Source organism: Ovis canadensis, chromosome 7, assembly GCF_042477335.2.
Source record: "Ovis canadensis isolate MfBH-ARS-UI-01 breed Bighorn chromosome 7, ARS-UI_OviCan_v2, whole genome shotgun sequence".
NCBI classification, from domain to species: domain Eukaryota; kingdom Metazoa; phylum Chordata; class Mammalia; order Artiodactyla; family Bovidae; genus Ovis; species Ovis canadensis.
In genome coordinates, this window is record NC_091251.1 from 56,709,650 (window position 1) to 56,722,520 (window position 12,871).

Sequence of the window (12,871 nt, forward strand, 5' to 3'; positions counted from 1 at the left end):
TACCATCCTGAAGTGATCCTGAAATGTGTAATATAGAGGTAGTGAAAACAAGTAACATTAACATGATACTAGACAGCTATAGATATGTGTTATGAGAGGAGCCATGATAGAATGTTCTGCTGATTCCCTGAAGGAACTGAGTAACTCATAAATGGAGCAGCCTAGAAGATTAGATGCAAAGATATTAGAAATGATTCAGTTTTTCATATTTAATTGCACTTTAAAAATTTCTCAATTCTGTAAGTAACTTGTAACGTTTATTCTACCTGTGAAGTAATGACTTAAAGAGTTAACATTATTTCTTTGTTGTTGTGTGTGTTTTATCCAAGGTCATGGTGACAGTAATAGCCGTAACATCCCAACATTAGTAAAAGACATTAGCAATGTAGGAGAAGTTTCTTGTGGCAGTTCACATACTATTGCTTTATCTAAAGATGGGAGAACTGTATGGTCTTTTGGAGGAGGAGACAATGGTATGTAAAAAAATATTTATTGATAACTTTGGCCTTTTTTTTTCCTTGAGTTAAAAAATTTTTTTTTTCAGTTGTACAAGCCTATTGTAGAGAACTCAAATACAGATGAGCAAATGTTTTTTTCTGACATTGAAAAAATTAAAACGAACTGTTTCTACAAATGTTGCTCATAAACATTGTTAAAATTTTGGGAGCTAGACATCTAAATGTTATACATATGCACTTATATAAATATGTGCATATATTTCTATATAGATGTTTTTAAAAAAGAAAGCAGACCTATCTATACCATAGATACTATCTTGCAACCTGTTGGTTTTTGTCTAATAGTATCTCATGAATATCTTTCTGTGTCAACAAATATGGCTGTATATTTTTCTTTTCAGTGGCTCAAAGTATTCTTCCATGTGATTATAGCAAAACTTACAAAGCAATTTATTATTGTTGAATATCTAGACTGTTTCCAGTTTTTTTCAGTATCAAAAACAGAGTAGTGAATGACAGTCTTTTCCTACGTTTCTTAGTCACTCCCACCAGCAATATGAGAATGCTCACTTCCCTATATTCCTCAACAGTACTGGCAATTAAAATTAAGATGATTTAAAAAACAGTTTCAGTAGTGAAAATGTTATTTAGTTTGTATTTACTTCTTAGGGAGTTTCTTCGCCTTTTTTTTTACCCCTTCTGGTGATTTGCCAAGTTTTCTGATTGGTGAATTATTGAGTCTTTTTTAAAAATAAAAAATAATTGTATGTATACACATTCTTGAATGTGTGTGTTAAGTCGCTTCAGTCCTTTCTGACTCTTTGTGACCCTATGGACAGTAGCCCTCTGTCCCAGTCTCCTCTGTCCATGGGATTCTCCAGGCAAGAATATTGGGATTGCTGTGCTCTCCTCCAGGGGAATCTTCCTGACCCAGGAATCAAACCTACATCTCTTATATCTCTGGATTTGGTAGGCGGGTTCTTTACCACTAGTGCCATCTGAGAAGACCACACATTCTTGTATAGGACCTGTTTATTAGCAAATTTGAAGTTAGAAATACGACCATTAAAGAGGAAAGACAGTAAATGAATTTTCTGTATCTCTCTTAAATTGGTTTTCATTGCTTGAAATTAAATCTATTGTTTAGTTTTTTTTTTTTTTCTGGTAATGAAACCATTCATTTGTTAATATCCTCTGCTATCAGAAACTCTTTTAAGTTTTCTAAGATGTTTGTCAGTTTTCTCAGATGAGCTTTCTAAGATGTGAACAATCTGTCAGGTTAGTCATGGAAAGGTTAGTGATGTTTATCAACATTAATAGTTAGAAAAAGAGTAAAGTTTCTTTGAAACAAATAAGTTGTTTAACTTGAATATGTTTGTTTTTATAGGCAAACTTGGCCATGGTGATACCAACAGAGTGTATAAACCTAAAGTTATTGAAGCTTTACAAGGAATGTTCATTCGTAAAGTTTGTGCTGGAAGTCAGTCTTCACTTGCTTTGACATCAACAGGGCAGGTAGGACTAAGGGATGAGCATAAAAGGTTGAGAGTATTTCATAGGGCCAGGTGACTAAAAAGTAATAATTGTATTTAAATTTTGAAGTTAATCTACTGAAAGGAAATATTTTCTCTTGTTTGAAGAAGTTGAGTATCTGAGAAGGAACGAAGTTTTCTGACTTGACCTTTGTGAGCTAGATAGACTTCCTGTTAACTCCATGTTCTTTGTATTAAGATAATTTTAAAAAGCCTTCTAGCACTAAATACCCTTTAAACCTTTTCCTAGAACTCATGAATAGTGGGGGAAAGTGAGACACCATCAGTTCAGTTCAGTTCAGTTCAGTCACTCAGTCATGTCCTACTCTTTGTGACCCCATGAACTGCAGCACGCCAGGCCTCTCTGTCCATCACCAACTCCCAGAGTTCACTCAGACTCACGTCCATCAAGTCGGTGATGCCATCCAGCCATCTCATCCTCTGTCGTCCCCTTCTCCTCCTGCCCCCAATCCCTCCCAGCATCACAGTCTTTTCCAATGAGTCAACTCTTCACATCAGGTGGCCAAAGTACTGGAGTTTCAGCTTTAGCATCATTCCTTCCAAAGAACACCCAGGACTGATCTCCTTTAGAATGGACTGGTTGGATCTCCTTGCAGTCCAAGGGACTCTCAAGAGTCTTTTCCAACACCACACTTCAAAAGCATCAATTCTTTGGCACTCAGCTTTCTTCACAGTCCAACTCTTACATCCATACATGACCGCTGGGAAAAGCATACCCTTGACTAGACGGACCTTTGTTGGCAGAGTAATGTCTCTGCTTTTGAATATGCTATCTAGGTTGGTCATAACTTTCCTTCCAGTGAGTAAGCATCTTTTAATTTCATGGCTGCAATCACCATGTGCAGTGATTTTGGAGCCCCCAAAAATAAAGTCTGACACTGTTTCCACTGTTTCCCCATCTATTTCCCATGAAGTGATGGGACCGGATGCCATGATCTTTGTTTTCTGAATGTTGAGCTTTAAGCCAACTTTTTCACTCTCCTCTTTCACTTTCATCAAGAGGCTTTTCAGTTCCTCTTCACTTTCTGCCATAAGGGTGGTGTCATCTGCATATCTGAGGTGATTGATATTTCTCCCGGCAATCTTGATTCCAGCTTGTGCTTCTTCCAGCCCAGTGTTTCTCATGATGTACTCTGCTGGAATCAGTGATATAAACTAAGAAGGCAAGAAAGTGATAAAAAGAGAGATCAAGGAGAATATTTCCAGATAGAAAATAATCTGAGAGGGTTAGGTGTTTCTGGAAAAGGGTTACTCAGGCTTAAGATAGTCAGAAGTGTGTAATCCCTTTAAACTTTTGATTTTCTCCGTGCATGTTTTAACTTCCTTCTGTTCATTGGTGGCGGAAAGGGTCCAGCTATGGTGATTGGTTCAGTTCAGTCTCTCAGTCGTGTCTGACTCTTTGTGACCCCATGGACTGCAGCCTGCAGCATGCCAGGCTTCCCTGTCCATCACCAACTCGTGGAGCTTGCTCAAACTCATGTCCATTGAATCAGTGATGCCATCCAACCATCTCATTCTGTCGTCCCCTTCTCTTTTTGCCTTCAGTCTTTCCCAGCATCAGGGTCTTTTCTAATGAGATGGCTCTTTGCATCTGGTGGCCAAACTATTGGAGCTTCAGCTTTAGCATCAGTCCTTCCAGTGAATAGCAAGACTGATTTCCTTTAGGATGGATTGGTTGGATCTCCTTGCAGTCCAAGGGACTCTCAAGAATCTTCTCGAACACCACCGTTCAAAAGTATTAATTCTTTGGTGCTCAGGTTTCTTTATAGTCCAACTCTCACATGCATACATGACTGCTGGAAAAATCATAGCTTTGACTAGACATTCAGAGTGTCTGCTTTTTAATGAGCTGTCTAGGTTGGTTATAACTTTTCTTCCAAGGAGCAAGCGTCTTTTAATTTCGTGGCTGCAGTCACCATCTACAGTGATTTTGGAGCCCTCAGAAATAGTCTGTCACTGTTTCCATTGTTTCCCCATCTATTTGCCATGAAGTGATGGAACCGGATGCCATGATCTTAGTTATTTGAATGTTGAGTTTTAAGCCAGCTTTTTCACTCTCCTCTTTCACTTTCATCAAGAAGCTCTTCAGCTCCTCTTCACTTTCTGGCATAAAGGGAAAGCTACGGTAATAGACTGACAATAATCGAATCTGTGTCTCCTGCATTGGCAGGTGGATTGTTTACTACTGAACCACCAAGGAAACCCTAACATATAGTGTATTTTTGTTTGTTTCAGGTCTATGCTTGGGGCTGTGGAGCTTGTCTAGGTTGTGGTTCATCAGAAGCTACTGCACTGAGACCAAAGCTTATTGAAGAACTGGCTGCCACAAGAATAGTTGATATTTCTATTGGAGACAGTCATTGTTTGGCTCTTTCTCATGGTAAGATCATTTGTTTTTAAAGAGATAGTGTTAAATAGTACCTTTCATAAGTGTTTCATATTTATTTATTTCTCTTATTTTTGGCTGTGCTGGATCTTTGTTGCAGTGTGCGGGCTTCTCATTGTGGTGGCTTCTCTTGTTGCGTGCGAGTTGTGGGTTCTAGGGTGCGTAGGCTTCAATAGTTGTGGCATGTGGGCCTAGTAGTTGTGGGGCATGGGCTTAGTTGCGCTGTGGCATGTGGGGTCTTCCCAGACCAGGGATTGAACCTGTGTCCTCTGCATTGGCAGGTGGATTCTTCAATCACTGGACCACTGGGGAATTACAGTGTTTTACATTTAAATTTGAGTTTTCTTTTGTTCTTTATGTTTTGTTTTCAGATAATGAAGTTTATGCCTGGGGAAATAACTCAATGGGGCAGTGTGGACAAGGAAACTCCACAGGTCCTATTACTAAACCAAAGAAAGTAAGTGGCTTAGATGGCATAGCTATTCAACAGATCTCTGCTGGGACATCACATAGTCTAGCATGGACTGCTCTTCCTAGGGACAGGTAAGTGTGCCCCTGTTTAAAATTTCCTGTGTTTTATTAACAGCAAAAACACTAATAAAAGCAGAAATGTTTGAACATTGTTCAGTTATTATTCAATAATGATTTTTATTCAAAATAAAATTTTAATTTTTATTAAATTATTTTTATTCAAATACTCTTCTGAATATTTCTGATAATGGCTTTTTTACTGTCATAGACATGCCATCTAGATATCTTTCAATCTGAATGTTGAGGTTAGATGTATTTCATAAGCAAGGAGTTATATTGTACATTAAAATGCTATCTTAATTTAAATGTCTTTTAAACATTTTGAATTCCTTCTCTCTCTCTCCAGATACTGATCTTAAAAATTGTGTCTACGTATCAGGAGGAAACTAAATTAAAATAATCAAAATCAGAACTAGGTGTCATTGATTTTTAAGAATAGTTAATTAGTTTCTACGCCCTTTATCTGTGTCATTGTTTTTTTAAGCAGTGACCATACCTTTAGATAAACGAAGTTACTTTTTGCAGAAATTTAACTTTTTCCTAACATGATAATCATATCTTTTTAGATAATCAGGTATTTTTAGCCAATATTTGAAGATTGAATTTTAAGAAATTTGAGAGTTATTTCAGCTATGTTCAGATGTATATGGGCTAATTAATAATTTGCAATATATTGTATTTGTATTCTAAACCTTTGGTTCAGATGTGGTTTATTATAACATTCTGACCGATTTTAAACATCTATAGATAATTACCCTCTAAAACAAAAGCCGAAAATACTATAAGTTGAATACAAATAACTTAGTGTCAGTGTTAAATCTGCAGCTTTCCACCTTATATGTAGAAAATGATTTTCAAGATCTTGAAAATTCTCACAAGAGTTTTGAACAGGTTTTCTTTTAGTATTGAGTTGGCCAAAAGTTCTTTCAGGCTTTTCCATAAATCCTATGGAAAAACCTGAACAAACTTTTTGGCCTACCCACTACATTTCAAGATATCACTGTACAGAGTCAGGCTATTATTCTTAATATGAACTGTACATCTTATGGATCCTAAGAACCAGAAAGGGCTGTAGTAATTCATGCGGTTCAGCACTTTGACTTAGGTGAATGAATATTCAGACCCCCTAAAATAAATAGTGGCTGCATATTTTCTTCTTGAAGAATTCTAGAAATGGCATATTCTTGGTCTTCTTCAGTTGCTAAAATGAAGGGTTTTTATCACCTTTATAATCAGAAAGGTCTTTGTATATCTTATTGATATGTTTCAACTTTAGTACCCTTAATTTTTGTTTTTGATTGTGTGTGAAAATTTCATGTTAAGGGTATTTCATGCTTTTCTTATGCTTCCTTCTAGACAAGTTGTTGCCTGGCACCGACCTTATTGTGTAGATCTTGAAGAGAGTACCTTCTCACACCTTCGTTCATTTCTTGAGAGATACTGTGATAAAATAAACAGTGAGATTCCCCCACTCCCTTTCCCTTCATCAAGGTATGTTATATATATATGTGTGTATTTGTATGTGTCTGTGTGTATGTGCACACGTGCACACATATCTATTAATTACTCATTTTGAATTTTGAGTTCTTTCTTACTCAATTTCTCCCTCAATTATATGAAATTTTATAATCAAAAAAAGAGCTCAACATGCATACTTACTGATAATAAGCTTTAGGAAAAATTATCCATAAATTCATGAACCATGTTTTTAAAATTACTGTTCGTCATAATTTGAAAAAAATTTTAAAGAGAAAAAAAATGTTACCCAAAGTAGATAGCACGTGCTCTTTTATATTCCAGAAGTTTATAGCTATTTATTTGGTTTCAGGGAACATCACAATTTCCTCAAATTGTGCCTGAAGCTGCTTTCAAATCACCTTGCTCTTGCACTTGCGGGAGGGGTAGCTACTAGCATCCTTGGGAGACAGGCAGGTCCGCTTCGAAATTTGCTCTTCAGACTGATGGACTCAACTGTCCCAGATGAAATCCAAGAGGTACGAGTATAAGATTTGTACATCTATGTCTCAGCCACATTTCTCCTTGAGATTGTAGCTTGTAAATTCAGCTTTGTATTGGTAAATTTCAATTGGATGTTCTTTCTGTTACTTCTGTTTTCCTGGTGGGAGTAAATTTTTTGTTAACTTGTCCTTTTTGTTAGCTTGTCTATCCTAAAGGTCAAATGTCACCTCTGAAAAACCTTTCATTTCCTGCTCTGCTGCCAGGTTTGATTTCTCCATGTATGTTCTCATCGCATCACATTGTTTTGTGGTTGTCTGCTTACAACTGTGTTTCTCTTTTCCACCAGAAGATGAATTTCTGAGCACAAGTACCCAATTTTATTGTGGTAGAACGCACATAACATAAACTTTGCCATCTTAACCATTTTTAAGTATACAGTTCAGTGGTATTGTGAGGGAGAGGGAGAGGGTGGGATGATTTGGGAGAATGGCATTGAAACATGTATACTATCATATAAGAAAAAAAAATTTATAATGTTGTACAACCATCACCACTGTTTATCTCTCTCTTTTCATCTTACAAATTGAAATTCTGTACCCATTAAACAATAACATACCATTCTCCCCCTCCCTTTAGCCACTAGCAACTACTATTCTACTTTCTTTCTCTATGATTTTGACACTTGTATGTCATAAAAGTGGAATCATACATTGTCTTTTTGTCAGTGGCTTTTTCACTTAGCATAATGTTGTCATGATTTATCCATGTTAAGTAGCATGTGTCAGAATTTCCTTTTTAAGGCTGAATAATCTTTTGCTATTTGTATATATTAAATTTTTGCTCATCTGTCATCTTATGACCTTGAATTGAACAATGGTTTGTTAGATATGATGCCCAAACACAAGCAGCCAAGAAAAAAGATAAATTAGACTTCATAAAAATTAAAATACATTTATTTTTATGCTGGTGCTGGAGAGGGGGTACTGAGCTGTTGGTTATGAAGAGTGACAAATTAGACTTTATTTACCACTGGAAACTGTTGCTTCAAGTACAGATCAGGCAAGGAACAAACTCTGCAACAACCATCAGGACCAAAGAAGAGTACACTTAAGTTGAAGACATAACACTTGATCTGAAACAAGAAATTTGTGCCTGCTCAACAGCTTTGAAAGAGCACTTCCAAATGCTGCTAGTAGTCTTTGTTTTTTAAAAAATTAATGAACATTTATGCTTAAAATGACAATATCAAGAAAATGAAAATAAAACTCACAGAATGGGGGAGATATTTGTAAATCATGTGTCGTGTCTCATAAGATTCTAGTTTTCAGAATATATAAAAGATTCTTACAACTCAACAGGAAAAAGACAGCCCAATCAAAAAATGAGTCAAAAATCTGAATAGACATGTCTTCAAAGAAGAAATACCTAAGGCCAGTATGTACATGAAAAAAATGTTTATCATTAGGCATGAGGGAAATGCAAATTAAAATCACAGTGAGATACTACTTCATACCCACTGAATCGTTGTTATCAAAAAAGACTGATAATAGGATTTCCCTGGTGGTTCAGTGGTTAAGAATCCGCCTGCCATTGCAGGGGATATGGGTTTGAAACCTGGTCCAGGAAGATTCCACTTGCCACAGGGCTACTATGCCCATGCACCACAGCTACTGAGCCAGTGCTCTAGAGCCTGCGAGCTGCAGCTGCTGAAGCCTGTGCTCTCCAATAAGGTGATCCACCACAATGAGAAGCCTGCACACAGCAACAGAGACCCAGGGTGGCAGCAGCAACAACAACAAAAAAAACCTGATAATAATGAGCATTGGTGAAGATGTAGAGAAATTGGAACCTTCATATAATGCTAATGAGAATATAAAATGATACATCCACTTTGGAAAACAGGTAGTTCTGTTAATAGTTAAACGTATAGTTACCATATAAAGTAGCAATTCCACCTGCGTCTATATCTAAGAATTTATTAAAAACTTGTACATGAATGTTCATAACAGTATTATTCATTATAGCCAAAAAGTGGAAACAAACAAATGTCTGTCAGCTGGAGAAGGGATGAACAAAATGTATGTCCATACAATGTAATGTTATTCAGCTGTAGAAGGGAATGAAGTACTTATACAGGCTACAGCATAGGTGAATCTTCTAACCATGCTAAATGAAAGAAACGAGTCACAGAAGGTCACATACTATATGAAATGTGCAGAGTAAGCAAATCCATTGAGACACAAGGTAGGTTAATTTGTTGTCAGAAGTGTTGGGTGAGGAAGAGATGGGAAGTGGCTGTTCACGGGCAAGGTTTTTTTGGGGGTGATGAAAATGTCCTAAATTTGATAGTGGTGATGGTTACACAACTCTGAATAAACTAAACCTACTGAATTTTATACTTTCAAAAGTTAAATTTTATGATGTGAATTATATGTCAATTTTAAAAAAAGCAAAACTGATACAGTGATTTTCCCATAAGAATTGTAGAAAAATTCTTCTAGCTTTCAGATTGTTAGTCAGAAAATCTATGCTATTCAAATTTTTAATCCTTTTATGGATATCTTTTCCTCTCTGGATTCTATAACAAGTTCTGCTTCTCTGTTCTCACATTTTAAAATGATGTGAACTCTTGTGGGTCCAGTTTTATCCATTGTCACGTATATTTGGATAGACTCTTAATTTGGAAACTCATAGCCTTCAGTATTAATAAATTATCTTGAAGTGTGTGATGATTTCCTCTTCACTGTTTTCTATGTTCTTTCTCTCTCTCTCTGAAACTCATTGTTGGGTAATAGACCTCCTGGATCATTCATCTTAATTTCCTTAGGTTTTCTTTCCTGTTTTCCGTTTTTCTCTCCTCTACTTTTTGAGAAATTTAATTTTTATTTTCTAACCCTGCTATTGAGGTTTTATTTTCTTATGTTTTTAATTTATAAGAGCTCTTTTCTTAATCATTGAGTGTTTCTTTTTTTCTTATTCACCATTATTTTAGTGATAAAGAAGCTATGACCCAGAGAAGTTTGAGGCTTAAGTTAATAGAGCTATTTTTTAAGCTGTTCCTGCTACCTAGACATTTGTTTGGTTAAGGCCTGCTCCGTTTTTAACCTAAATGCCTAATCCTCAGGGAGACCCTCCGTAATGAGCCCATGCAAGTGTGCTTAAGTTGCTTCAGTCATGTCCAGTTCTGTGCCAGCCTATGGACTGTAGCCCACCAGGCTCCTCTGTCCAAGGGGTTCTCCAGGCAAGAATACTGGAGCAGTTGCCATGCCCTCCTCCAGTGAGTCTTCCAGACCAAGGGCTTGCACCTGCATCTCTTATATGTTTGCTGCATTGGCAGGCAGGTTCTTTACCACTAGCGCCCACCTGGGGAGCCCATAGACTGTGTTCATTGCCTTTATGTATCGGTGCTCACTCAAGTTTGCACTTCATTTTACTTTTTCTGTGTGACTCTTTTCACTCTTAAAGTTGCTTACTCAGGGTCCCTTTTTCTTATTAGACTATATGCTTATGTGTCTTGTTTGTTGCTACATTCCCAGCACTTTTCAAAGAGCTTTATCAGGCTCGACACTGTTAGACTCAACACTGAATATTTATTGCATAATGATTAGCTGAGTAGTGGCAAATCCAAAATTCTAGTCTTCTTAAAGACGTCTAAAGAAGGATTTGTCATGCTTTCTTTTATTCATATGCCACCTTCTTTAGACTTCTATGATCCACGTTCTTTAGACCTCTTTGATCTTAGTAGTCTGTGGATTTATTTTTTATGTGTTCCTATTAAAAATGTAAGAACCAAGCCAAATAAATCTACTTTATTTTTTTAATATAAGGTTGTAATTGAAACTCTGTCAGTGGGAGCAACCATGCTGTTACCTCCATTACGAGAACGTATGGAATTACTTCATTCTCTTTTACCCCAAGGACCTGATAGATGGGAAAGCTTATCTAAAGGACAGGTGAGCCTTTGTCTGATATCTAAGTAAACCAGTACTATGTTATCTAAAAAAGACTGAGAGGGAAATAAAACTAATCAGTTGCCAGTGTTCATGAAATAATACTTCACTTGATGAGTTTGGTACATCCTAGTATTTAATGCTTTGTGTTGGAAAAATTCCCAGGCTTCTAATGAAAGTGAAGCAAGTGATAACTTAAGTGATTTGGGGCTCATTATTAAAATTATGTCTAATTTTTCCAATGTTGTTTACACCATCAAGCCAAAGAACTTTATTTGTAGTGTGTGGGGTTGAAATCAAGGGCATGAGCTACTGTTGGTTCTGTGCCCAGAACTTTGTTTGAAATAGTTTATATAAAAAGTAAAGGAAGATGACTGTTGTGAAAAAGCACTTGATGATATGAGAAATGGTGCTTATTTCCATTTTTATTATCATATATGTGTTAAAATAAGTACGTTTTGCTCAATCAAATAGAACAATCAATTGTAGAGTTACAGATTTGAGGAAAAAAGTGTTACTGGCAGTATAATAGCCACAGATGCTTTCCAGTGAGTATTTTGCATTAGTTTAGATTTCAAGTGATTTATTTTAAACATTAGAATAGATAATTTCATTGGTAATTTTGTAGAAGAATGTGTACTATAATTTATCTGTTGACATTTCTTCTTTCTACTTACAGCGCTAAAATTATTATGTATAGTGTGCCATTTTAGCTTAGAGTTTCAGGTAGTAAGGATGTAATACTACACTTTAAGTTGCAGTTTCTGAAATGCTATTAGTGGGATAGCTTTTTAAAAAAAACTACACATTTTCTAAAAGATTACTGTCTATTATTACGATATAAAGCACGTTAGTTAGCATCATTATAGGTTTTTGTTTTTTTCTGGGATTTTTTTTTTTAATTTAGTTTTCTAGTGCATTTTAAGCTAATTATTTGTTCTATTTTATCCATGGGAATATTTTTCTTTAGAGAATGCAGCTGGATATTATTCTGACAAGTTTGCAAGATCATACCCATGTAGCCTCCTTACTTGGGTATAGCTCACCTTCTGATGCTGCTGACCTCTCTTCTGTATGCACTGGCTATGGAAACCTGTCAGATCAACCTTATGGCACTCAGAGCTGCCATCCAGACACCCATCTGGCTGAAATTTTGATGAAGACTCTCTTGAGAAATTTAGGATTTTATACGGTAAGTTGCCCTTTTTTTGGTAGTAAAAGAAAAAAGAAGAAAACTTGGGTTGGGGGCTTCCCTGGCAGTCCAGTCCAGTGGTCAAGACTCTGCACTTCCAGTGCAGGAGGCACAGGTTTGATCCCTGATCAAGGAATTAAGATCCCACATTCCACATAGCGTGGCCAAAAAAAGAAAAAAGAAAAAAATACTTGGGTTGGTTTTTTTTGAAGGGTGTGTCCCTTGGACTGCAAGGAAATCCAACCAGTCCATTCTAAAGGAGATCAGTCTTGGGTGTTCTTTGGAAGGACTGATGATAAAGCTGAAACTCCAATACTTTGGCTACCTCATGTGAAGAGATGGCTCATCGGAAAAGACCTTGATGCTGAGAGGGACTGAGGGCAGGAGGAGAAGGGGACGACAGAGGATGAAATGGCTGGATGGCATCACCGACTCAATGAACATGAGTCTGAGTGAACTCCGGGAGTTGGTGATGGACAGGGAGGCCTGGCATGCTGCGATTCATGGGGCTGCAAAGAGTCGGACACGACTGAGCAACTGAACTGAACTGAGGGATCATTTCAGGTCAAAGTATTTTGACATTTAAACACTTATGAAATAAATAAAACTAGACTCCACTTCCCAAAAGGAGGGAAATGTGTCAGATATTCTGAAATATTGTGGGTGCCAAGTGACTTATAGTTGAGAATTCCAAAGAGATTTATTTTGGAATTTTACCAAATTTTTTCTGATATTAATATGTAAGAATAAACATAAAAATAGTCAACATTTTGTAAGAGAAGAATCATAAGGAAAGGATTAATCTTACCAGATATGATCTTATAATTAAACAGTATGGTTGA

The 12,871-nt window shown here is 36.5% G+C and overlaps 1 protein-coding gene across 8 annotated transcripts in view; it reads left to right on the top strand.

The window, feature by feature from the left end:
• HERC1 (HECT and RLD domain containing E3 ubiquitin protein ligase family member 1) overlaps positions 1-12,871 on the top strand; it is a 210,859-nt gene that overhangs the window by 71,630 nt on the left and 126,358 nt on the right. For all 8 annotated transcript variants that reach the window (XM_069596206.1, XM_069596212.1, XM_069596209.1 and 5 more), the window contains exons 7-14: positions 330-473; positions 1,846-1,973; positions 4,247-4,391; positions 4,769-4,940; positions 6,285-6,419; positions 6,757-6,922; positions 10,715-10,840; positions 11,808-12,029. In XM_069596206.1, coding sequence (XP_069452307.1) covers positions 330-473; positions 1,846-1,973; positions 4,247-4,391; positions 4,769-4,940; positions 6,285-6,419; positions 6,757-6,922; positions 10,715-10,840; positions 11,808-12,029 — 1,238 coding nt within the window. The remainder of the gene's footprint in view (positions 1-329; positions 474-1,845; positions 1,974-4,246; positions 4,392-4,768; positions 4,941-6,284; positions 6,420-6,756; positions 6,923-10,714; positions 10,841-11,807; positions 12,030-12,871) is intronic.